Source organism: Balaenoptera physalus (assembly GCF_965194825.1).
Source record: "Balaenoptera physalus genome assembly, chromosome: 9".
In the NCBI taxonomy this organism is placed as follows: domain Eukaryota; kingdom Metazoa; phylum Chordata; class Mammalia; order Artiodactyla; family Balaenopteridae; genus Balaenoptera; species Balaenoptera physalus.
Window position 1 is genome coordinate 52,949,259 of NC_138888.1, and position 26,743 is coordinate 52,976,001.

At 37.3% G+C, this 26,743-nt stretch overlaps 2 protein-coding genes across 3 annotated transcripts in view; one reads left to right on the plus strand and one right to left on the minus strand.

The window, feature by feature from the left end:
- RTN4IP1 (reticulon 4 interacting protein 1) overlaps positions 1 to 26,743 on the plus strand; it is a 109,958-nt gene that overhangs the window by 23,181 nt on the left and 60,034 nt on the right. The window lies entirely within an intron of this gene.
- QRSL1 (glutaminyl-tRNA amidotransferase subunit QRSL1) overlaps positions 11,095 to 26,743 on the minus strand; it is a 29,763-nt gene continuing 14,114 nt past the window's right edge. For both annotated transcript variants that reach the window (XM_082475338.1, XM_082475339.1), the window contains 7 exons: positions 26,146 to 26,322; positions 21,463 to 21,638; positions 21,263 to 21,375; positions 20,193 to 20,385; positions 19,532 to 19,649; positions 15,624 to 15,829; positions 11,095 to 12,969 (listed from right to left, as the gene is read on the minus strand). In XM_082475338.1, the coding sequence (XP_082331464.1) occupies positions 12,752 to 12,969; positions 15,624 to 15,829; positions 19,532 to 19,649; positions 20,193 to 20,385; positions 21,263 to 21,375; positions 21,463 to 21,638; positions 26,146 to 26,322 (1,201 nt within the window). In that variant the 3' untranslated portion in view covers positions 11,095 to 12,751. The remainder of the gene's footprint in view (positions 12,970 to 15,623; positions 15,830 to 19,531; positions 19,650 to 20,192; positions 20,386 to 21,262; positions 21,376 to 21,462; positions 21,639 to 26,145; positions 26,323 to 26,743) is intronic.

Consider the following 26,743-nt stretch of genomic DNA (forward strand, 5'->3'; position numbering starts at 1 on the left):
TTAGTTGCTCCGTGGCATGTGGGATCTTCCTGGACCAGGGCTTGAACCCGTGTCCCCTGCATTGGCAGGCGGATTCTTAACCACTGCGCCACCAGGGAAGCCCTCCAGTAATTTTTTAATGATAAAAGCATCTTGTATCTAGTTTTAAAATTTTCCTTTTGCTGGACAGATAGTTAAACCACAATTCAGTGCTGGACACTTGGCAACCTTAGTGCAGGTGAAGACAAAAAGAATTAAACAAATCTGATATATTTAGAAGGGATTGGTTGCCTCTTTGTTAACAAGGAATGATAATGGGCCACTTATGTGGCCCACTTATATTATCTGAACATAATACAAATGTTCTTTCCCATTAACTAAATAGTATTAAATTGAATGTATATACCATGATTATTTAATCATTAAAGGGCCTTCAGGTTGTTTCCAATCCTTTGCTACTATAAGCAAACCTGTAATAGGGCTTTCTTTTATATTTACATCTTTGCTACATTTGGAATTTATTTTGGAGTAAGAAGTGAAGTAGGGATACAGTTTTTTTTCCTAGAAGTCTAGTCCTAACATGATTTATTGAATAATTCCTCTTTACCACTGATTTGAAATGCCTCCTTTATCACATGCAAAATTTTTATAGGTGTTGGAGTAAGTTTCTAGAATTCCTATTCTGTTTTATTTATTATATAGCAGTCTATTCAAACACTTGAATTATTATAGCCTTGTAATGTGTTTTAATATCTTATAGGACTGTTCCCCTTATTACTATTCTTTCTCAGAATTTTCCTGGCCTTTATTGCTTGTTTATTTTTTCATAGGGCCTATGGAAAATAATTCCAAATTGGCTCTTTCCCTCCAAATTTCAAGTGACTACTGACGACTTGGGATATGACTAATGTTACTAATCAACCGAATTTAAAATTTTCTTTGTTATTAAAATTTAAATAGTTACGTGTGGCTAGTGGCTGTTGTGTTGGACAAAGCGGTTCTAACAGATTCTTACTTGTATATAGAAAGATTACTTATTTCTGAACATTAATTTTGTATCCTGCAACCTTACCAAATTCATTGATTAGCTCTAGTAGTTTTCTGGTAGAGTCTTTAGGATTTTCTATGTATAGTATCATGTCATCTGCAAACAGTGACAGTTTTACTTCTTCTTTTCCAATTTGTATTCCTTTTATTTCTTTTTCTTCTTTGATTGCTGTGACTAGGACTTCCAAAACTATGTTGAATAAGAGTGGTGAGAGTGGACATCCTTGTGTTGTTCCTGATCTTACTGGAAATGCTTTCAGTTTTTCACCATTGAGTATGATGCTTGCTGTGGGTTTGTCATATATGGCCTTTATTATGTTGAGGTAAGTTCCCTCTATGCCCATTTTCTGGAGAGTTTTTATCATAAATGGGTGTTGAATTTTGTCAAAAGTTTTTTCTTCATCTATTGAGATGATCATATGGCTTTTATTCCTTAATTTGTTAATGTGGTTTATCACATTGATTGATTTGCGTATATTGAAGAATCCTTGCATCCCTGGGATAAATCCCACTTGATCATGGTGTATGATCTTTTTAATGTGCTGTTGGATTCTGTTTGCTAGTATTTTGTTCAGGATTTTTGCATCTATGTTCATCAGTGATATTGGTCTATAATTTTCTTTTTTTGTGATATCTTTTTCTGGTTTTGGTATTAGGGTGATGGTGGCCTCGTAGAATGAGTTTGGGAGTGTTTCTCCATCTGCAATTTTTTGGAAGAGTTTGAGAAGGATGGGTGTTAGCTCTTCTCTAAATGTTTAATAGAATTCGCCTGTGAAGCTATCTGGTCCTGGGCTTTTGTTTGTTGGAAGATTTTTAATAACCGTTTCAATTTCATTACTTGTGATAGGTCTGTTTATACTTTCTAATTCTTCCTGGTTCAGTCTTGGAAAACTGTACCTTTCCAAGAATTTGTCCATTTCTTTGTGGTTGTCCATGTTTTGGGCATATAGTTGTTTGTAGTAGTCTCTTATAATCCTTTGTATTTCTGCATTGTCAGTTGTGATTTCTCCTTTTTCATTCCTAATTTTATTGATTTGAGTCCTCTCTTTTTTTCTTGATGAGTCTGGCTAATGGCTTATCAATTTTGTTTATCTTCTCAAAGAACCAGCCTTTAGTTTTATTGATCTTTGCTATTGTTTGCTTCGTTTCTATTTCATTTATTTCTGCTCTGATCTTTATGATTTCTTTCCTTCTACTAACTTTGGGTTTTCTTTGTTCATCTTTCTCTAGTTGTTTTAAGTGTAGGGTTAGATTGTTTATTTGAGATTTTTCTTGTTTCTTGAGGTGAGATTGTACTGCTATAAACTTCCCTCTTAGAACTGCTTTTGCTGCATCCCATAGGTTTTGGGTCGTCGTGTTTTCATTGTCATTTGTTTCTATGTATTTTTTAATTTCTTCTTTGATTTCTTCAGTCATCTCTTGGTTATTTAGTAGCGCACTGTTTAGTCTCCATGTATTTGTGTTTTTTAGTTTTTTCCTGCAATTGATTTCCAATCTCATAGTGTTGTGGTCAGAAAAGATGCTTGATATGATTTCAATTTTCTTAAATTTGCCGAGGCTTGATTTGTGATCCAGGATGTGATCTATCCTGGAGAATGTTCCATGTGCACTTGAGAAGAAAGTGTATTCTGCCACTTTTGGATGGAGTGTTTTATAAATATCAATTAGATCTATCTGGTCTATTGTGTCATTTAAAGCTCGTGTTTCCTTATTTATTTTCATTTTGTATGATCTGCCCATTGGTGAAAGTGGGGTGTTAAAGTCCCCTACTATTATTGTGTTACTGTCAATTTCTCCTCTCATGGTTGTCAGCATTTGCCTTATGTATTGAGGTGCTCCTATGTTGGGTGCATATACATTTATAAGTGTTCTATCTTCTTCTTGGATTGATCTTTTGATCATTATGTAGTGTCCCTCCTATCTCTTGTAACAGTCTATTTTAAAGTCTATTTTATCTGATACGAGTATTGTTACTCCAGCTTTCTTTTGATTTCCATTTGCATGGAATATCTTTTCCTATCCCTTCACTTTCAGTCTGTATGGGTCCCTAGGTCTGAAGTGGGTCTCTTGTAGACAGCATATATATGGGTCTTGTTTCTGTATCCATTCAGCCAGTCTGTGTCTTTTGGCTGGGGCATTTAATCCATTTACATTAAAGGTTATTATCGATATGTATGTTCCTATTACCATTTTCTTAATTGTTTTGGGTTTGTTTTTTGTGGGTCTTTTTCTTCTCTTGTGTTTCCCACTTAGAGAAGTTCCTTTAGCATTTGTTGTAGAGCTGGTTTGGTGGTGCTGAATTCTCTTAGCTTTTGCTTGTCTGTAAAGCTTTTGGTTTCTCCATCGAATCTGAATGAGATCCTTACTGGGTAGAGTAATCTTGGTTGTAGGTTTTTCTCTTTCATCACTTTAAGTATATCCTGCCACTCCCTTCTGGCCTGAAGAGTGTCCGCTGAAAAATCAGCTGATCACTTTATGGGGATTCCTTATGTATGCTATTTTTTGTTTTTCCCTTGCTGCTTTTAATATTTTTTCTTTGAATTTAATTTTTGTTACTTTGATTAATATGTGTCTTGGTGTGTTTTTCCTAGGGTTTATCCTGTATGGGATTCTCTGTGCTTCCTGGACTTGGGTGACTATTTCCTTTCCCATGTTAGGGAAGTTTTTGACTGTATAATCTCTTCAAATATTTTTCAGACCCTTTCTTTTTCTCTTCTTCTTTGGGGACCTCTATAATTTGAATGTTGGTGCGTTTAGTGTTGTCCCAGAGGTCTCTGAGATTGTCTTCAATTCTTTTCATTCTTTCTTCTTTATTCTGCTCCTCAGCAGTTATTGCCACCATTTTATCTTCTAGCTCACTTATTCGTTCTTCTGCCTCGGTTATTCTGCTATTGATTCCTTCTAGTGTATTTTTCATTTAGTTATTGTGTTGTTCACCTCTGTTTGTTTGTTCTTTAGTTCTTCTAGATCTTTGTTAAACATTTCTTGTATTTTCTCAATCCGTACCTCCGTTCTATTTCCGAGATTCTGGATCATCATTACTGTCATTATTCTGAATTCTTTTTCAGGTAGATTGCCTATTTCCTCTTCATTTATTTGGTCTTGTAGGTTTTTACCTTGCTCCTTCATCTGTGACATTTTTTTGCCATCTCATTTTTTTTTTAAATGAGTGGGATTGTGTTCCTTTTCTACTGGTTGTTTGGCCTGAGGCTTCCAACACTGGAGTTTGTAGGCTCTTGGGTAGAGCTGTGTCTTGGTGCTGAGATAAGGAACTCTGTGAGACCTCACTCCAATGAATATTCCCTGGGGTCTGAGGTTCTCTGTTGGTCTAGTGGTTCGGACTCGGAGCTCCCACCACAGGAGCTTCGGCCCGACCCTGGGTTCATGAACCAAGATCCCGCAATCTGCCTGGGGCGGGAAGAAAAAGAGAACAATAACGAAGTAAAAAATAAAATTAGACTAGGAAACTAACAGATATGTTAGGAAGAATTTTAAATTAAAATATAGATGAATGAAGGTACATCAGTACCACAATAGTAAAAAAGAGGAGGAGGGAAAAGAAAAAAAAAGGTGGGGGGGAAGGCCTTGGCTGTGCAGGGCGGGGCCTAAGCAAGGGTGAGGTTTGGGCGGTGGACGGGGCCAATGCTCAGGACCCACAGGGCTGGAAAAGGCCCTGAGGGCTGTAGGGGGTGGGGCTTAGGCTCAAGGAACAGAAGGGGCCCAGGCGTGCCCCCCACCCCTAGTCTCAGAGGGCAGAGGACCTCACCTGGGAGCCCAGCAGGCTTCCTGGGCTCGAGTGGGCAGGGCAAACACCCTCCTCTCCTCTCCTCTTCCTCCAGTCTGGGAGGCCCTCTCCCACCTGCCTCTCCTGATCTCCCTGGCCTCCCTCCTATGCCCCCAAGGACCTACGTGGCATGGAGGGGGCTCTGAGGGCAGGGGATCAGCCTGGGAGCTCAGCAGTCTCCCCGGCCACAGTGGGCCAGGCAATCACCCTCTGCTCCTCTCCCGCTCTTCCCAGAGAGTCCCTCCCGTCTGCCTCTCCTGATCTCCCCGGCCTCAGAGGTGCCAATCCTGTCTGGCCTCCACTTCTCCTCCTCCCTCAGTCCCGCTATGTCCTACCAGTTCACTTTGGGGTTCCTCCCATCTCCTTGGGCGTCAGAGTCCCCCACCAGCAGCCGTTAGGCCCCCTAGGTGTGGGGAGACGCTAACTCTGTGTCTTCCCACCTGCCATCTTGACTCCGCCCCATTACAGGTACATTTGATATGTGACACCAAAGGCAAAAGCCACAAAAGCAAAAATAGATACATTAGCCTTGGATAAAATAAAAAACTTTACTGCTTTTAAGAAAACCATCAAGAACATGAAAAGACAATTCACAGAATGGGAGAAAATATTTGCAAATCACATATCTGATAAGGGACTCGTGTCCAAAATATATCTTTTAAAAAACCTCTTAAACTCAACGATAAAAAGACAGCCCAATTTTAAAATGAGCAGAGGATTTAAATACACATTTCTTCCCCCCACCAAAATATATATGTGTGTGTGTGTGTGTGTGTGTGTGTGTGTATATATATATATATAAAATTGTCCAGTCAGCACATGAAAAGATAATATCATTAGTTATTAGAAAAATGCAAATCAAAACCACAGTGAGATATCACTTCACTCTCACTGGGATTGCTAAAATAAAAAAGACAGACAATAACAAGGGTTGGCAAGAATATGGAGAAATTGGAACCCTCATATATTGCTGGTGGGAATGTAAAACGGTGCAGCCACTTTGGAAAAGTTTGGCCATTCCTCAAAAAGTTAAACACAGTTGAGGATACGGGGAGGGGGAAGGGTAAGCTGGGACGAAGTGAGAGAGTGGCATGGACATATATACACTACCAAATGTAAAATAGATAGCTAGTGGGAAGCAGCCACATAGCACAGGGAGATCAGCTCGGTGCTTTGTGTCCACCTAGAGGGGTGGGATAGGGAGGGTGGGAGGGAGACGCAAGAGGGAGGAGATATGGGGATATATGTATATGTATAGCTGATTCACTCTGTGATACAGCAGAAACTAACACACCATTGTAAAGCAATTATACTCCAATAAAGATGTTAAAAAAAAAAAAAGGTTAAACACAGTTACCATAATACTCAGCAATTCCACACCTAGGTATATATACAAGCAAAATAAAAACACATGTACATGAATGTGTACATTTGTACATGAATGTTCATAGCAGCATTATTCATTACCAAAATGGAAACAATCCAAATGTCCATCAACTGATGAATAAATTAACATGTGATATGTCTACAAATTGGAAAATTATTCAACCATAAAAACAATGAGATATTGATACATGCTTCAACATGGATGAATCTTGAAAACATTAAATGAAAGAAGCTAGACACAAAAGGTCACATGCTGTATGATTCCATTTATATGTCATGTACAGGAGAGGCAAATCCATAGAGACAGAAAGTAAATTCGTGGTTGCCAGGGGCTGGGAGTAGAGTGGAACGGGGAGTGACTGCTAATGGGTGTGGGGTTTCTTTGTAGGATAATAAAAACGTTCTGGAATCTTGTGGTAATGGTTGCACAACTATGTGAAGTATGACACCATTTTTATTGATAAAAATAGATATGTATATACATATACATACATCTAGATGGTGAGATAGTAAGTGATTTTTATTTTTTTGTGCATGTGCTTTTCTGTTGTCTCCCACCAGGGGACAAGCATTACCTTTGTAACTAGAGAAAACAAACCTCTTAAAATCAATTTGAATCAAATTCAAAAACTGAGATCTTGCATTTCCTGAATAACATTTTAGGTGACCCAGTGCAGATTACATTCATATGAAATTCTAGAATAAGCAAAACTAAATTGTGTTGGGGAAAAAAACCAGAAGAATGGTTGCCTCTGGAGGGGTGGGAGCAGGAATTAACTAGGAAGGGGCATAAGGAAATTTTCTGGGGTGACAGAAATTACAGTAATTGTCTATATGTTGACAGGGGTTTATGTTACACAGGAGCATGCACTTGTCAAAACTCAGGAAACGTACACTTAAGACTTGTGCATTTCTTTGTATATAAGTTTTACTTAAAACCCATAAACAAATATTGAACTCAAGTTAATGATAGGTACGCTTAAGTATTAAGGGTAAACTGTACTTTGAGATATATATTTTTAAAATAAGGTGGATTAATGGATGAATAGGGATAGTAGAGGATAGATATGTGATAAAATAAATACAGTAAAATGTCAATGGTAGAATATAGCTGGTGGGTATGTGAGTGTTCAGTGCTTTGTATTTGAAAATTTTCATAACTAAACATGGGGGGAGCAGGGATAGACTTCACTGTCTGTCCTGACTCCCCAAGCTCCATCTGTCTGACTTGCCTCTTTTCCCACTACCTGTTAGGTACTTCTCCTTGATTGTGGAATTCATCTTCAGCCCCTACAGATCATTCCTGCTTTCCTTGTTTTTATTAAGCTTAACATCATTTTTCTAGTTGAGAGCACTTCTCAGTATAAAAATCATGTTTCTTTCCCTCCTTTCTCCCATACCCTCGAATCCAATTGAGCTCTAAATTCTTCTGATTTTCATTTTATAATATCTCTCTCTCTTTCCCATTAACACTACCTTAATTCTGCACCAATTATCTGCATTCTAGTGGCCATTTCCATGGAGGACTAAAGTGGGATAGCTAAGAAAATAATTCATATGTAACTTGCTCCATGTCTTTTTACATGCTTGTGATAGAATTGTTCAAATAGTATACTGTATTAGAATTTATTTGGTTATTATAAGCCTTAAAACTCTGAATTCCGGCCTTGCATCCTTTTAGTTTGTATGTTAGTGATTTGTATGTTGGTGATTTAGATGCATGCACTCTTTGTCACAGAGAACAGAAAGATAAGAATTCTATACTATGATTGGCCTCTGAAGACAACTGGTCCTGCTATATGAACTATGCTAAAGTTTTCAGTTTTCACCTTGGCAGATACCTGATGCCAATTCTATCATATTATTCCGCAGGTCCATTTTACAACTAATTTCTCTTGGAAGATTCACCAAGGAGTGAAATTGTTTAACCAACAGATGCTCTAGGGGTACTTCATTAACTTTTCCCCCTTTATGGCTAGACTAGCTGGCTGTAGGCAACATCAACCCTAAATTTTTCCCATGTTAAAATAATTGGAGCTAAGATGTAGTATTTCGGGGCCCCAACAATCTATGTATCTATGTGTTGGAATGGAACTAGGTTTTATGAGGAAGAACTTGGCTCTGTCGAAAGCATTTTCCCCACAGGATATGGGATAGCCACATTTTGGGAGGCTTCATTCTTTTTTTTTTTTTTAATTTTTATTTATTGGCTGTGTTGGGTCTTCGTTTCTGTGCGAGGGCTTTCTCTAGTTGCGGCAAGTGGGGGCCACTCTTCATCGCGGTGCGCAGGCCTCTCACTATCGCGGCCTCTCTTGTTGCAGAGCACAGGCTCCAGACGCGCAGGCTCAGTAGTTGTGGCACACGGGCTTAGTTGCTCCGCGGCATGTGGAATCTTCCCAGACCAGGGCTCGAACCCGTGTCCCCTGCATTAGCAGGCAGATTCTCAACCACTGCGCCACCAGGGAAGCCCTGGGAGGCTTCATTCTTAACATGTCAGTCCTGCTTTCACTTGGTTGGCAGAGCACAGGGGCCTTTTAAAAGACCTCCAGGCAGATGAATGGATAAAGAAGATGTGGCACATATATACAATGGAATATTACTCAGCCATAAAAAGAAACGAAATTGAGTTATTTGTAGTGAGGTGGATGGACCTAGAGTCTGTCACACAGAGTGAAGTAAGTCAGAAAGAGAAAAACAAATACCGTATGCTAACACATATGTATGGAATCTAAAAAAAAAAAGAAAACGTTCTGAAGAACCTAGGGGTGGGACAGGAATAAAGATGCAGAGAATGGACTTGAGGACACAGGGATGGGGAAGGGTAAGCTGGGATGAAGTGAGAGAGTGGCATGGACATATATACACTACCAAACGTAAAATAGATAGCTAGTGGGAAGCAGCCGCATAGCACAGGGAGATCAGCTCGGTGCTTTGTGACCACCTAGAGGGGTGGGATAGGGAGGGTGGGAGGGAGACACAAAAGGGAGGGGATATGGGGATATATGTATATGCAGAGCTGATTCACTTTGTTATAAAGCAGAAACTAACACACCATTGTAAAGCAATTATACTCCAATAAAGATGTTAAAAAAACAAAAAAAGACCTCCAGGACTTTGAACCCTGTGTTAGCCAATTCTTTATTATAGGCTCATGGAAGTTGCTTTAAAAACGCACAGTCCATCAGTTCTTCCAGATATTTTAAACTTTATCTGCAGAGGAAGCCAGATCATCAGAGAGCTATATAGCTGGTCTCTAGCATAAGTTTTCAGTAAATTGCAATTTGGCCGTATTAGTTTAATGTGTATCTATAGCGTCCATGGGAAAATGATAATTTCATGATTGTATGCATGTATTTATAGCTCCAAACTTTTGAATACTTATTCTGTGTTGTTATGCTGGGTGCTTTAAGTGCATCATTTAAATTTAATCCTCCCAACCCTCCCTTGGAGTAAATATTACCTCCATTTTACAGGTCAGGATACTGAAGCTCAGACAGGTTACACAGCTCGTAAATGGCAGTAATAGGATTCAAACCCAGGTATATCTGATTTTTAAATCTGGTGGCCTTACCCACTAGGAAAGCAATTGGGAAATTTCCCACCATATCACACTGTACAGCCTTAGCATCTGTATAAATACCTTGACAAGCATTGTTAACTTGTAATCTTATTCCTGGTTTTAACCTTTTCCCCTATTTCTATCAATTCAGTGATTTCCTCAACTATTTACTTTTACACCATTGTAATAATAAATTTTTAATAAAGTTCCTAAAGTCCTTTTGGATTTATATTCCATTGAGGTACAAAGAAAAAGAAATGAAAGCCCCTCTGAAATCCCGTAATTACTTTTATTTAATGTTGGCTGGGGTTTTCTCGTGTTATTTGCTTTCATTAAATTTTCAGGTTTTTGTTCTAGTGTACACACTGCTAAAGTTATGAAATAACTGAGGAAAGCCTTCTACTTTAAACTGTCCTCTGGTGCTTCTAAACGCAATGAGTAAATTTTACCCCAGGCTCGCACAGGCAACACATATTTAGCCTCAGCATAATCAGATATTTGAGGAAAGGGAGGGAGAGTAAAAGTAGTTAATAAATCAAAGTTCATAATAGAAACTATTGTGAAAACCCCATTAGTTTGCTCCCTTACTTAAACTGGAACAGGGTATGACACAGTTTACAGAATCCCTGAGGTCTACTTTTTGGTGCCCTGTAACCAGATCTCTTTTCACTGTTCTTCAGATCCTGTTCTAAAATCCTAAAGATATATCTTGTCCGCTGTAGAAGGTGCAGGTGATTTCCCCATAGGAATCACCATTCTTCGTCATTTTTAGAAGCTCCTCTTCTGTACCATGCTGTCTTTTCTAGATGGCCCACAGTCCTGTGTTCCCAACCACCTGGTGTCAAATAGCCATTCAAATAGAACATTCTGCCTCCCTGGTTTCAAGCGATTTTCTTGGTAACGCTAAGTGTTGGTCAACACGGACCTGGCTTGGATTTGGCTCTGTGTGCTGTCAGGGTGCGAAGTTTTGTGAACGCATCACATTTTTTCACTCTAGCAATGCTTTGTTTCGCTGTCTTATCAAGGCACTCATCTTACACTTGCAGCCACCTTCGCCTTTCTGACGTGCTCTGCTGTGGCAGCCCTGCTGCTAACAATTTCAGGGTTTAATTAGCTGACACACAGAAACCATTTTCCCCTTAAATTCCCAGACAGTGATTTGGCAAAATGAGATCTACTAGATCTAGGGTAAAGATGGAAAAGAACAACAGATTAGGTATCATTTCACGCTAGTTGGGTGTTATTACGTGAGAACAGTAAATGTTTCACTTCGTTATTTCCAGTTCCAATCTAGTGCAACTCAAGCAGAGATATAGGAATAAGAGAAATTATATAAATATTCTTTGAAAATTTTTTATTTTGAATTATACACACATAAAAAAAAGACGGGCAAAGATTCATCTGCTTGCCATTTGCATCATACTACCTCCCCCCAACTAAGAGTTTTCTCGTGTTACAAAGTAAAGCAATTCTCTGTCATGAATTTCTTCCTTTTTCAGGGACTCATGTCAAAATATTTAAGAATCCTAGTGGGCCTATGGGCCTGGCACAGAAAACTTTTATGTAAAGTTTATCAGATAGAGTATTTGGGAGTGGGAGGATCCCAGGGGGAGAGAAAATTATTAATGAAAAGTACCAGGCAGGTTAAACTCTCACCACTCAACATCCTAGTGGTTCCGGGAAGGTTCTGCCTATGTTTTTCCTTCATGTCTTTCATATTTAGAAAGGGCTTTTTTCTTACTAAACAAAGTGAATCTGTTAAATAATAATTCAGCTCCCCACTTATACTTATCAACAATAAACAAGTGTCAAATTAGAACACAAGTAAACATGAGATGACAGTGGTGTTCTGGCAAAGACAAATCCAACGATGAAACTTTATAGTGGGTAAACATATGATTTTCATCAGATTTTTTTTTTTCAGATTCTGAATACATATTCCCGTTAATGTTTCTTTGTGCTCAAGGAGCCCAAAGAGAGAGCACTTGTAAAGAAAGTCAAGAGGGTAAGAAAACCATAAGGAATAGAGAATCTGGGCTAAGGGAGGAGGTCCATGGGCTTCTTCTCTTTGGCATCCTCACCAAATTATACGCAAGTTTTTCATATGGGATCTTACTTGTCTATCTTGAAACTTTCTCACTAAAACCATGCTCCACTAGCTACCAAGTTTCGAGTCCAGTGTGGTCTGTTAGGTCACAACAAATGTCTCTATGGCATCACTGAGCTTCTCTGTGATGGAACTAGAGTGAACTCAGTGTAACATGGAGTTACTCTGGTTCCGTGGCATGGGGCTCTGGAATGGCAGAAGTAACATTTTAACTGTTAGCAGGAAAGGAAAAAAGTTCTCAGTCATTGCAGCTCTATTCTTAGAGGAGAGTCCGCACCTGGGGCTCTCCCCAGAGAGAGAGGCACACCCCCGTCTGGCAGGACTCTGGGCCCCAGCAGGTTGCACTTTCTCCTGTGCTCAGAGCTCTTCTTCTACCTGCTCTGCTCAGACTTAGAAGTGGATATTCCCATTTTATTGTTTTTGTGCATTTTTAACATCCGCTGAGGCGGCCTCCACCGCATGTTGAGCTGCCTGTCGGCTGGGCTGTCCAGGTTATCTCTGGAGGTACCACTGACTGTTTTTGTTAGTGCTTTGGTTACAAAGATGTACAAGTTTTGAGAGGTTTACTAGTACTTAGATTGCTTACAGCACAGTACAGCACTAGTACTGTAAGCAATGTTCTTTTTAATGAACATTTTTACAGAATGCATCATTTTTCAGGAACATGTATCTTGTATTATAATAGAAATCCTGCACTTTGTTTATACTTAGTGGATGCTTAATAAATGCTGACAGATTATTCATAAGTAATTAACTATATCACAAGACTTTTAAAAAGCGATTCCAAGGAATGACTGTGTTGACAATGAACCAAATTACAAGATCACTTGACTTTTCTAGAATATAAAATCTTTAAAAGTCACTATAATTTGCATGATAGTTATCACTACTATTTTAGAGAAACAGAAGCTAACTTCTCATTTTCAAAGATTGACGAACAATCATCCATTAGTTCCTGAAGCTGAATAACAGGAAACTGTACTCGTTTTTCAAACCATTTGGCAACTGTAAGAAGCTGCTGGTCACAAAATGCACGTCCAATAAACTGTAGTCCGATTGGCAACCCTTGGCTTGAGAGGGCCATAGGGACACTCACTGCTGGCAACCCTGAGGAAAAGAAAGAGACCCATTAAATGCTGATTAATTCTCCACCCTAAGATGCAGAGACCTCTTCCACTTTCCAGTGCCAGTAGGTACAAGACAGGATAAGGTTAATAAAAAAGAATCACAAAAATTATATGTATGCTTCTGTATCTTCCTTTGTTCACTTAATATATCTTAGAAATCACTGTATATCTGTTCACATAGACCTTCTTCATTCCTTTTTTATAGTTGCATAGTATTCCATCATGTGGTTTTACCATAATTTATTCAACCATTCTTCTGTGGTTGGAGATTTTGGTTGTTTTCGGTATTTAGCTATTTCATGCCAAGTCCCAGTGAATTACCTTGTGTATTTTTTTGATATTCCTGAACGTTTCTCAGCTGAAGAGGAACTGTTTCATCAAAAGATAAATGCATATGTAATTAGATATTTTGCCAACTTTCCCTCCAAAAAAGTTGTACCTTTTCAACTCCTATCAGCAAAATGAGTGTTTTCCTACAGCCTCACCTATAGAGTGTGTTGTTGAGTTTTTGAATTTTTGCCGATTTGTTAGCTGAAAAATAGTAATTCAGGGTAGTTTTAATTTTAGTTTTGGGGCAGAGAAAGTAGGAGAGCCTGGGACATCTTGTTATGCCATAAAATAAAGTTTTCAAAAATGAATGGGGGCTGGTCTAAAGAATACACAACTGTTGGTTAAATTTGAGCATCAAAAATAATGACAGTTAATTACTTATAATACATTGAATTTTTTTAAAAAAGGAAAGCTTTTTTAAAAAATTATCTTTTCTTTTTTTAAATTAATTTATGTATTTTTTGGCTGCATTGGGTCTTCGTTGCTGCGTGCGGGCTTTCTCTAGTTGTGGCGAGCGGGGACTACTCTTTGTTGTGGTACACAGGCTTCTCATTGCGGTGGCTTCTCTTGTTGCAGAGCACGGGCTCTAGCTGCGTGGACTTCAGTAGTTGTGGCACATGGGCTCAGTAGTTGTGGCACATGGGCTCAGTAGTTGTGGCACGCGGGCTCAGTAGTGTGGCTCACGGGCTCTAGAGCGCAGGCCCAGTTGTTGTGATGCACGGGCTTAGTTGCTCCGTGGCATGTGGGATCTTCCTGGACCACGGCTCGAACCCATGTCTCCTGCATTGGCAGGTGGATTCTTAACCACTGCGCCACCAGGGAAGTCCCAGGAAAGCTGTTCTTTAGAGAAGGCTGCTAGCTAACATATGTAGAAGGAATGATAGAATTAGAAAAGTCAGCATTTTGTAATTCTCTAAGTAATACTTAATTCAGGCAAGGATCATCAATAGATGCTAAAAGTGGGTTCAAGTTTATTGGGAAACACTGTCTCAAAGTATCACATCACCACTTGCTTACAACTGACAAAAGGAAAATGTGCCTTTATAAGGAAAATATCTGGTAGTTACTTCCTTAACCAAGGGATTAACTTAGCTTCCAAAAGTGGGACAAACTGATATTTAACTGTTTCTTGACATGAAGCATATGTAGTATTTGTGCCAAAAATTTTTAACTCGACCCAATCATGAGGAAGCAATACGACAAATTCAGATTACAGATGGGATATCCCACAGGTCAAGTGGACGAGACTCCTCAAGAGAGTCAATGTCACTTAAAACAAAAATTTTAAAAGGTGGGGGATTTCTTATCAGTAACTATGCAGGCCAGAAGAAAGTAGCAGGGCATTTTTTAAGTGCTAAAGAAAAGAACTGTCAAATCAGAATCATATATCCGGCAAAAATAACCTTTAAAAATGAAAGGAAAATCAAGACATTCTCAGAAGAAAGCTAAGAGAACTGGTTGCCAGCAGACCTACCCTAAAAGAATGGCTAACTGTTCTCCGAACAGAAAGGATATGGTAAAACAAAGGATCTGATACATCAGGGAGAAATGAACACAGTAAATAAAAGTATAGATAAATACAACAGACTTTTCCCTCTGCCCTTGAGTTTCCTACATTATGTTTGATGATTAAAACAAAAATTATAACAGTCTGATGTGGTTCAGACTGTTATAAAACATAGAGAACTGGGGAACTGTTCTAGACTTTAAGAGATATTATAAACAAATATAATATATCGGGGAAAAAACACCCTATAAAAGGCATTTTTGGTACAACTGAGGAAAGTTAAATATGAACTGTATTTGGAATATTATTGTATTTGTGTTAGGTTTCTTAGGTGTGATGATGGAATTGTGGTTATGTAGGAGAATGTCTTTATTCTTAGACGATTCATGCTAAAGTATTTAGGGGTGAAGTAACATGATGTTGAAACTTTCAAATTATTCAAATAAAAGCTAAGAGTGTGTGTGCGTTTGTGTGTGTGAAAGACAGAGAGAGAGAGGAAGGAGAAAGCAAGTGAGGCAAATGTTAACAAGGATGAATCCAAGCAAAGGACATATGGGTATTCAGTATACGACTTCTTCAACTTTTCTAGGTTTGAAAATTAATGTATGTGTGTGTGGTAAGTGCAAGCGTGTGCGTGCCTATAAATACACACATGCACACACAGACACACATTCCTAAGCATTCCAGAAGGACAAGCTATTGCGTTTAGGGAACAATCTAGCTAGAACCTAAGTAGAAGACCAGGGCGTCTACCTAAACATTTGAAGAAAACCAGAATGTTCTTGAGGGATCCTCACCTGCCATATTTACAGCCTGTGTAAAAATATCATCCTGAGCACTTCGTGTTCTATTGTCTTCTCTGATGAACTCCGTGTGTGGCACTGCCTCACTTAAGGTGGTAGGAGTTAGCAAGACATCCACTCCAGAGTTGAAAACATTCACAAAATCACGAGCAATGAGTCGTCTCACCTTCTGTGCTTTGACAAAATAATTCTCATAGTTTCTGTGGAAAAAAGTAGACAACACTTTAAGGGTTTTTTGTTATTTCTTTGAATCAATTCTCATGCATAAGCCTTGTTAAAAAAATAGATGACACTTTAAGGGCTTTCTGTTATTTCTTTGAATCAATTCTCATGCATAAGGCTTGTTAAAGAATCACTGGATTCTTGGCCTGTTGGAGCAGGCACCAGTAAGATTCCTAACAACACATAAAAATGAATTTTGTTCAACCGCGCTGTTACTCTAAAAGTTTGTATATCTGGAATTAATTAAAAATCACCAGTGGATGCAATTCTGCACATATAATCACAAAATATTAACACTTCCAGGGACATCATTAAACCAGAACATTCATTTTCAGGTGAGGAAAATCAAGTGCATAGCAACTAAATGACTCTCCAAAGGCTGCAAAGATTGACAGGGGTAGAGGAAGGACTAGAACTTAGGTCTCTGGAGGCTCATTCCAATCCTCTTTCTATTATTATAATGTTCTATTTCATCTATAGTTATAATTATTATAAGGACTCTGAAGTTTTGGAAAATTCTAACATGCCATCAGAATTAGACACTAGAAAGCAGGCTCTGGAAACAGTAACTGGGGAAAGTATGCAGTGTTTGCAATTTTGTACTTTACAGACAGGTATAGCCCAGGAATGGAAATGTGAAATTCATGAAAAGATGCTTCAGGCCTGCCTGCTGAATGGGAGAAGATATTTGCAAATGCTATATCTGATAAGGGGTTAATGTCCAAAATATGCAAAGAACTCATACAACTCAACATCAAAAAAATAAACAACCAATTAAAAAATGGGCAGAGGCCCAGAACAGACATTTTTCCAAAGAAGACATACAGATGTGCCAACAGGCACATGAAAAGATGCTCAACCTCACTAACCATCAGAGAAATGCAATTCAAAACTACAATGAAATATCACCTCACACCTTTCGGAATGGCTACTATCAAAGACAACAAATAACAAATACTGGCAAGGATGTAGGAAAAAGGGAACCTTCGTGCACTGTTGGTGGGAATGTAAAGTGGTGCAGCCACTATGGAAAAAGGTATGGCGATTCCTCAAAAAATTAAAAACAGAATTACCACACAATGCAGCGAATCCATTCCTGGGTATTTATCCAAAGAAAACAAACACTAATTTGAAAAGATATATGCACCTTTATGTTCATTTCAGCATTATTTACAATGGTCAAGATTTGAAAACCACCTAAGTGTCCATCAGTAGATGAATGGATAAAGATGTAGTATCAATACATATACAAAATGGAAAATTAGCCATAAAAAAGAATGAAATCTTGCCATCTGTGACAACATGGATAGACCTAGAGGGTATTATGCTAAGTGAAATAAGTCAGAGAAAGATACTGTATGATTTCACTTATCTGTGGAATCCAAAAAACAAATGAACAAACATAACTAACAGAAACAGAGTCACAGATAAACAAACAGATGGTTGCCAGAGAAGAGGGGGGTGAGGGGCAAGGAGAGAAATAGGTGAAGGAGATTAAGAGTTATAAACTTTCAGGTATGAAATGTACAGTTTGGGGATTATAGTCAGTAATTATGTAATATCTTTGTATGGTGACAGATGACAACTAGATTTATCATGGTGATCATTTTGAAATGCAGAAAAATATCAAATCACTATGCTGTGCACCAGGAACTAACACAGTGTTGTAGGTCAATTGTACTTCAAAAACAAACTCACAGAAAAAGAGATCAGATTTGTTGTTACCAGAGGCGGGGTGTGGAGGGAGGGGGAACTGGATGACGGTGGTCAAAAGGTACAAACTTCCGGTTATAAAATAAATTAAGTACTAGGGATGTAATGCACAACATGATAAATATAATTAACACTGTGTATGTTATCCAGGAACGTTGATAAGAGAGTAAATCCTAAGAGTTCTCATCATAAGAAAAAAAATTTTTCTTCCTATTTCTTTAATGGTGTGTCTATATGAGATGATAGATGTTCACTAAACTAATTGTGGTAATAAAAAATAATAATAAAGGATATGGTTACTCCCCACCCGCCCCCCAAAAGAAAAAACGCTTACTTTACTGAAAAGATTAAGGAATTAGCCAGACATAGGCGTGACTATAAGTCAATGATGCAAAGAAAGGGAAAAAGAAAATACTCCTTAGATCCTCCTGAAGCTGTTAATGAAGGCTGGCAAAAGTATTAACCATTCTAACTTCAGTTTCCTCACCTGAAAAATGGATATAACAACTCCAATCTTTCTGAGGACCAAATACAATGATATAAAATGTGAAATCTTTTTTATCCTGAAAGAATGCTATAGAAATATCAGATGTCCTTATTATCATTTGACCTCAGGATCTACAGGGAGATGAATGCAGGCATCACGTATAATTTACCCAACAGTTGATGGCTTAAATCATGTACTAACAACATCTTTTTATAAAAGAACAAATACTTCTATTAAACTTCTTCCTACTTTAAATATGGTTCAAAAGCCCAACTTCTGCTTCCATCAATGATGGGAATATTAGGGATGGATTTACTCTGCCATTTTAAACAACCAAAAACTAGACAAAATGAAACAACCATTTTCAGACATTAGACAACATTAGAAGGAAAGCGAATAAACAAAGCCCTTTGATTTCCCCATTAATCAAATAATAATTTTAGTTTTCCAGCTTTATTGATATAATTGACTATAAAATTGCTGTGTGTGTGTGTGTGTATATATATATATATATATATACACACATGCGCACACACATACAATGGAATATTATTCATTATTATATATATATATATATACACACACACACTATATTTTCTTTGTCCATTCATCTGTTGATGGACACTTAGGTTGTTTCCATGTCTTGGCTACTGTGAATAATGCTTTGAGGCAGTGATTTCTTTCCTTCAGATATATACCCAGAAGTGGGATTTCTGGATCATATGGTAATTCTATCTTTAATTTTTGGGGGAATCTCCATACTGTTTTTCATAGTAGCTGTTCAAATAGTATCTTTGGAAAAAGTAATCCTAACTATTGGCCCTGAGGAGATGCACAGATGAATAAAATGCTTGCTATGTATGTATGTATGTATGTATGTATCTATCTATCTATCTATCTATCTATCTATGTATCTATGAATCTATCTATCTATGGGACATAGAGCAAAACCCCAGGAAGCTATTCGGTACAACCACTCTTGCTTTTTCACACTTCTCACATCCTCTTAGACAGACCTGGTAGTATGTAAGATGAATCCTATTCACAAGATGGTGAACAAACTTATACCAAAGTCATAGTAATTTAAAATTCTTTTTTGGAGCGAACAGATACACGATGCAAGGGAAAACTAAGTTGATTCACTAAGTTTTTTAAGAGACACCAATGTAACTTCCTGCTTAAGGCTCTCAGGGCAGTCAATGTGGCAATAATAGGGGACATTTAATGAGGCTAAAATCCTTCAGGGCTTCCTACTTAGCTTGTACTAATCATTTAGCTAGAGCATCAATGATTTTGTTTGTTTTTGAATAACCAGGAGCCAAAAGTACCATAAATGGGCCTTTAATTATGATTTCTAATTTAAATCATAAGGATTTTGCTTCCTTAGCAAATATCTCAACTTATAAGACTTGATAGACATGCTACTACTTTACTATGGAGTTTTCAAGAATGGGGAAAATTCCTAAGCTGATTATCTTACTCTTTTAATAAGAAAAAGTTTCCTGAGAGGATTCTTTCTCTCACCACATCATTGAACCCTTCTCGTCTGGTTGCAGCATACATGGCTTCAGTAGACACATCAGTGTCACATCTGTGACCTGATAACAAAAAACAAAAACAAACAAACAAAAACCCACAAAACATTAATTGAAAAGGAAGTAAAGTTTTGGCTGAAAAGCAGGTCTAGATTCACATTTGTGATCAATACTAAAATTTCATGAGATTGACCTTAATGGTTTCTCTTTTTTATCTGCCTTTGGACTGACTGACTTGTCAGGAATCAAGGAGAGAAAAGACGATAATGAAGAGGGAAACTTCAGTTGTTCACTCCCTCATTCATTCATTCATTTTATTCAGATGTTTACTGAGCTCCTACCCTGTGCCAGGTACCACACTGTATGGACTAAGAATACAGAGCTAAAATACTCTACCTTCAAGATACAGTCCAGAGGGTGAGCTGAAGATACAGAGGTATTATGATGAATAGTGTGAATGCTAAAATGACAAAGGTAAAGGGATTCACTGATTTACTTCTATAAATCTTAACATTATCCCTGGCAATAATATTTTTGCTACTAATAAACGAACCTTTCAAATGTTTGAGACAACTTCCTTAAAAATCCAAAATACAGGCAACTTACCATACTCTAGCCCATCAAATCTTGCCATATTCGACGCCACTTCCGATGTACACAATACGTGGTAGCAGACAATTGAGTAACTGGTGTGGGGCAGGGACACTTCAATTACTTTAGCCCCCTCAGACTCAAAGAGATTAGCAGCTTTGGACCAAAGAGATTGTACTTCACTCGACAATTCTGGTGTAAGATATTCCTTAATGGAAAAAGTCAAAATACAGAAATTAGAATATCTGTGTAGATGGTGTTATAAAAATTTGTACTCCAGAAACTTTGGCAATACGTTAGAACATCTGATTAAATTGCTAGCAGGTAGCTAGAAAGATTGAACTAATTTAAGACTGTTTATGGCATGACAAGCACAGTACTAGATACTGTGAGCTCGATATAATATTAAAGATTGGCGATCGGGTTGGAGAACTTATATTTGTTAAATGTTCATTATATATCAGGCACTCTGCTAGATACTTTCCAAAGGTTCTCTCATTTAATGCTTTTAACAGTCTTACGATGTAGGTATTATCATCCTTCTTTTTATTAATGAAAAATATTGAGACTAGAGAAGTTAACTAACTGTCCTAATGTTACATAGCAGGTAAGTAGAGGATCCAGGATTCTCAACTAGGTCTGTTTCTCTCTAAATCCTTAAAAGTAGGCACACCTATTACCTTAACTGAAGATTTTAAAGATTTTACAGTATTTCTCTACAGCGGTGGTCTCAACTGGGGGCAGCTTCCTCTCCTCTTCCTCTCAACCAGGGGATATCTGATAGCATCTGCAGACAGTCTTGCTGGTGGGGCAGTGGTGGTGGGAGGGACGCTACCTCTAGGGTTAGAGGCCAGCGATGCTGCTGAACATCTCACAATGCACAGCACAGTCTCCCAGAACAAAAAATTATTGCTAAGCTCAAAGTTAAAATTTTAAAAGGTTAGTAATTTAACATATCTATTTTCATGTGCTCAGGTCACATAGCTAATAAAAGTGGCAGAGCAGGGATTCAAACCCAACCAGTCTGTTTCCCAAGTCTGTGCTCTGTATTTGACTTGACAGTACTTTTGTAAAGACAGAGTTACCTTCGGAATTCCTATACACAGTTTGCTCACATCTGTCAAACTGGGAAGCGTAAATGGTTTAACAGGATCTTGAATTGTGGTAGAATCTTTGGGATCATGCCCAGCTAGTATACCTGTTAAGTAGAAATATTTATGAGTGACAGACACAGTACGGAAGTGAAATAATAATGTTTTGAAACTACATGGAACTGCATAAATACCCAACACAATGGCTGCATCATCCACACATCTGGTTAGGATTCCTGGCACATCCATTGAATTCACCAGGGGAATGAGGCCATGACGAGAAACTAAGCCATAGCTAGGTTTCAAACCAACAACCCCACAGTGGGCAGCTGGATTTCTGGTTGATCCTCCTGTATCGGATCCTAAAGCCCTGAAATTTAAATGAAATTCTCTTTAGCAGGATAATATATCTCTAATTATATTTGAAATCTATCTTTTTAAATGTATATTTTAAAAATGTTATTTCCTCCTGATTTTACAAAAAATAAAACATGCTCATCTCAGAGAATTCTTAAAATACATAAAAGTGTAAAGATGTAACAAAATATTCCACCCTGAGGCAAACACTGTTAACATTTTAGCATAGTAACTTCAAGTCTTTTTTTTAATGAATTTTTCTTTCGTTCAGGTCATTCTGTAATCATAAGTTTCCATCTCTTTTTTGCTTATCATTAGCCTTTTACTATGTCATTAAAATTACTGAAAATTTTAAATATGTATAATACTCTATCATATCAATTGGCAATTCCCAACTGATTCCCAATTTTAAAGTCCATTCTCCTATCAATATACATACAAATCTTTCTTTTAAGTTCTTTATTTTTTTAATTGAAGTATAGTTGATTTACAATGCTGTGTTAATTTCTGCTGTACAGCAAAGTGACTCAATTATACACATATATACATTCTTTTTTATATTCTTTTCCATTATGGTTTATTCCAGGATATTGGCTATAGTTCCCTGGGTGATACAGTAGGACCTTGTTGTTTATCCATTCTATATGTAATAGTTTGCATCTACTAACCCCAAACTCCCAGTCGATCCCTTCCCCTCCCCACCTCCCCCTTGGCAACCACAAGTCTGCTCTCTAAGTCTGTGAGTCTTTCTGTTTCGTAGTTAGGTTCATTTGTGCCATATTTTAGATTCCACATATAAGTGATATCATATGGTATTTGTCTTTCTCTTTCTCTTTCTGACTTACTTCACTTAGTATGATAATCTCTAGTTGTATCCATGTTGCTACAAATGGCATTACTTCGTTCTTTTTTATGGCTGAGTAGTATTCCATTGTATACACGTACCACATTTTCTTTATCCATTCATCTGTTGATGGACATTTAGGTTGTTTCCATATCTTGGCTATTGTGAATAGTGTTGCAATGAACACAGGGGTGCATGTAACTTTTTGAATTATAGTTTTGTCTGGATATATGCCCAGGAGTGGGATTGCTGGATCATATGGTAATTCTATTTTTAGTTTTCTGAGAAACTTCCATACTGTTTTCCACAGTGGCTGCACCAACTTACATTCCTACCAAAAGTGTAGGAGGGTTCCCTTTTCTCCACACCCTCTCCAGCATTTGTTATTTGTAGACTTTTTAATGATGGCCATTCTGACCAGTGTGAGGTGGTGTGGTACCTCATTGAAGTTTTGATTTGCGTTTCTCTAATAATTAGGGATGTCGAGTATCTTTTCATGTGCCTATTGGCCATCTGTATGTCTTCTTTAGAGAAATGTCTGTTTAGGTCTCCTGCCCATTTTTTGATTGGGTTGTTTGTTTTTTTGATATAGAGCTGTATGAGCTGTTTGTATATTTTGGATATGAAGCCCCTGTTGGTTGCATTGTTTGCAAATACTTTCTCCTATTCCATAGGTTGCCTTTTTGTTTTATGGTTTCCTTTGCTGTGCAAAAGCTTGTAAGTTTGATTAGGTCCCATTTGTTTATTTTTGTTTTTATTTCTATTGCCTTGGGAGACTGACCTAAGAAAACATTGGGACAATTTATACACATACAAATCTTATACCTTCTTTTAATGGCAATTTTATAATACGCTTTTACAAACTAAACACACCCCTCCCAGAAATTCAGATACAGCCATTCTACTACCCTATTTAGGATCATGGCTAGAAATGTATTTTAAGTTATTTAAACATTTATGTTGTTGCCAACTAGAATAACTGCATAATAAAGTACTTGTAGGGAATTCCCTGGTGGTCCAGTAGTTAGGACTTCGTGCTTTCACTGCCGAGGGCCTGGGTTTGATCCCTGGTTGGGGATCCCACAAGCCATGCAGTGCAGCAATCAATCAATCAATCAAGTACTTTGTAATAAACACCTTTAAACATAAATCTTTGCCCATATATCTGATTAAATTTTAGGCTAGCTTCCAAGAAGTAGAGTTAATGGGACAAAAGGTCTACCTGTCATTATAAGTTCTTAATATATTTTGTCAAATTACTTGTCAGAAAGGTTATGCCAATTTATATTCCCAATTGTAGTGAATCGGATTTTTTTGTGTTTCATTATCATCACTGAATACTAGCAGCTCTTAAAATTTGGTTAATTTGATAACCAAAAGCTTTGCTAATGTGCATTTTTGAATAATTCTTCACATCTATTTGTATTTGCATTACCCAACTATGAAGTGTCTGTTCATTTCTTTGCTTAGTTATCTATATAGTCCATGTTTTTCTTATTAAAAAAGAAACCTTGAGGACATTATGCTAAGTGAAATAAGTGAGTCACAAAAGCACAAACACTGCACGATTTCACTTATATGAGGTACCTAGAGTGGTCAAATTCACAGAGACAGAAAGTAAAAGAGTGGTGGCCAGGGGCTGGAGAGGTGGGGGGAGGGCAAATGGGAGGCTATTGTTTAAGTGGTACAGAGTTGTAAGTTTTGCAAATGAAACCAGTTCTGGAGACTGGCTGTGTGATAATGTGGATGTACTTAACACTACAGAATTGTACACTTAAAAACAGTTAAGATGAGAAATTTTGTTATGTATATTTTACCACAATTAAAAATTTAAAAATTTTAACTATTTCAGGAAAAAAGGTTTTTCTGATTAGAAAAGTGTAATGTCTACTGTAAAAATTAAAATATTTTATAACTATATGATCTATAAAGTGAAATTTCTCTTATAATCACTGCCCCCATAATAATCCTGTTATCATTTTTTATATATATTTATCCAGACACTTCCATGCAACTAACATATATACATATGTAATTATTATTTTTAACAGAAATAAGGCATACTATACATACTGTTCTGCAACTTGTTATGTGTAATTATTACTTTTAACAGAAATAAAGTCATACTATACATAGTGTTCTGCAACTTGTTTTCCACTTAACAGTGTATTTTGTATTTCTTCCCATGTCACCACATAGCGCTCTAAATCATTCTTTTTAGTGGTTGCATAGTATCAATACTCCTAGAATCTTCCTGTTTTAAAAACTATTATAAAAGAAACAAATCAATAGGGGGGAAAACAAATCAGAACACCTGACGGTTTGGGACCCATTCAACCTGGAGTTACTTTGGGTCTGTGCCTCTCTTGAGTACACCCAGAGTGGAGCTTTGGACTAAACAAGGCTTCTATGTGTCACATGGCCCTTGTGCTCTACAGAAAATGCAAATTAGATTGTCTTTCTTACCAAGTCCACTTGAGCCACAAAATCAGACTGCTGCTTTCACAATTTCTAAAAGGACACATTTTCTTATTAGGATTCCCTGATGGCTGGGTAAAAGTAAAACCTACATTTCCATAGGAATTATGTGTCAAAATGCCATCTTCTCAAAGCACATTCAGAAAGATGAACACTAAGTGGGGTGAGGAGGATAGAAAAAAGCCCCTAATCTTGCAATCCTTGCTTGTCAGAACTCTCATTAATATTAATGTGGTGCTATAAAATTCCACAGAGATAAAATGAAATGGTTTTACTTGTTAACAAGATTTCAGGGAAACTTAAAAACCTGTAGAATCTAAATCTCCATAGCTCTAAAAAATATAAATAATTTATTGATTGCAATGCCTCAGAAAGAGCTTAGTTTCAGTGGATAATTAAGGAGAGATAAAATACATATAGTACTGCTAAAGAAAACATTCTATTTGGTTAAATTGAGACCAATAAAATAAATATAATAACAGCAATATTTATTTACTCTTCTTTAGATGGTTAAGAAATGCTTTACAAATGGGACTTAAGACAAAGCATGATTGATGGATTCTTTCCAAATACAAAGTATGACAGTTGAACAAACCACCTCCCTACAAATTTGAAAAAACTTTATGTACTGATATACATTTTTAGTTGTAGGTTTAGAAAAACACTATTTAATATAGTCTATTGATACATATTAGGAGCATTTTCTTCCTCCCTCCCTCCCTCCCTTCTTTCTTTCCTTCCTTTTTCTTTTAAGTCAGATTTAGCTGAAGGATAAACCATAGCTAACAATTTAGTTCAGCAGCACTCGACTAAAGCCAAGGTATGTTAGTCTCTAAATATCTGTACAATCAGTGAGCAGATACCCAAATAAATTATTTAAAAATGAAATTCAGTGAAGTCTATTTAAGCTAACTGCTTTATTCTGTAAAATCATGTTTTTAAGAGGGCCATATACTGTAGAGGAAGAGTTTAAATGCTGTCTTAAATTGAAGTTAAATGTATAGAATACACATAAGTGTACCATAAAGTTGAGTGTATTTAAGATATAATTTTGATACACCATTGAGCACAAATAGCTCAGTAAAGGGAAATAAAAATACCAAGGTATGAACGACTCTATTGTTGAATTCTGTGTATGGTTTATGACTGTTTGTATTAGGTTGGGTTTTTAAAGTACAGATAGAAAAAAACATCTTACGCAAAGCACGTGAACGCTGACACAGCCGCCGCGCTCCCTCCTGAGCTTCCTCCAGTTATCAGCCAATCTGAATCCTCATTCTCACCATGAGACTTCTGCTTCCTCTTTTCTCTATATTGTTTTGAATAACTCCAGGGGTTTTTAACCGGTCCAAATATGCCATCTGTGCTTCCAGATCTGAGATGAAGAAGTGAAGCAAGATATCTTAATACAATTCATTTTATGTAAAATTTTCATCTCCTGATTGTATTATTTGCTTCTGACACTGTATAATCTACTATAACTTGAATTAGAAAAGGTAGGAAGCCTGCTTAGATGTACCTTTCTTTAATTAGACAGTTGAGGAGGTGAAGGATGGGAAGTAACGGCATTTGTGGTAGAAAGGAAAAAACTAGTCTGCTAAGAAAAGAAAATTTTTATCCCAATTGATCATCTAATTCAGCTTAGGATGATTTCCTTCGTATATTAAGGTCTTCCAGTTGAAGAGTGTCACAAAACAACCAAACAGTTAACAAGTAGTCTTTTGAAGGAATTCCTCTGTTAATCAGAAGTTTTAAGAGGCGAATTCCCCAGTGGTCCAGTGGTTAGGACTCCGCAC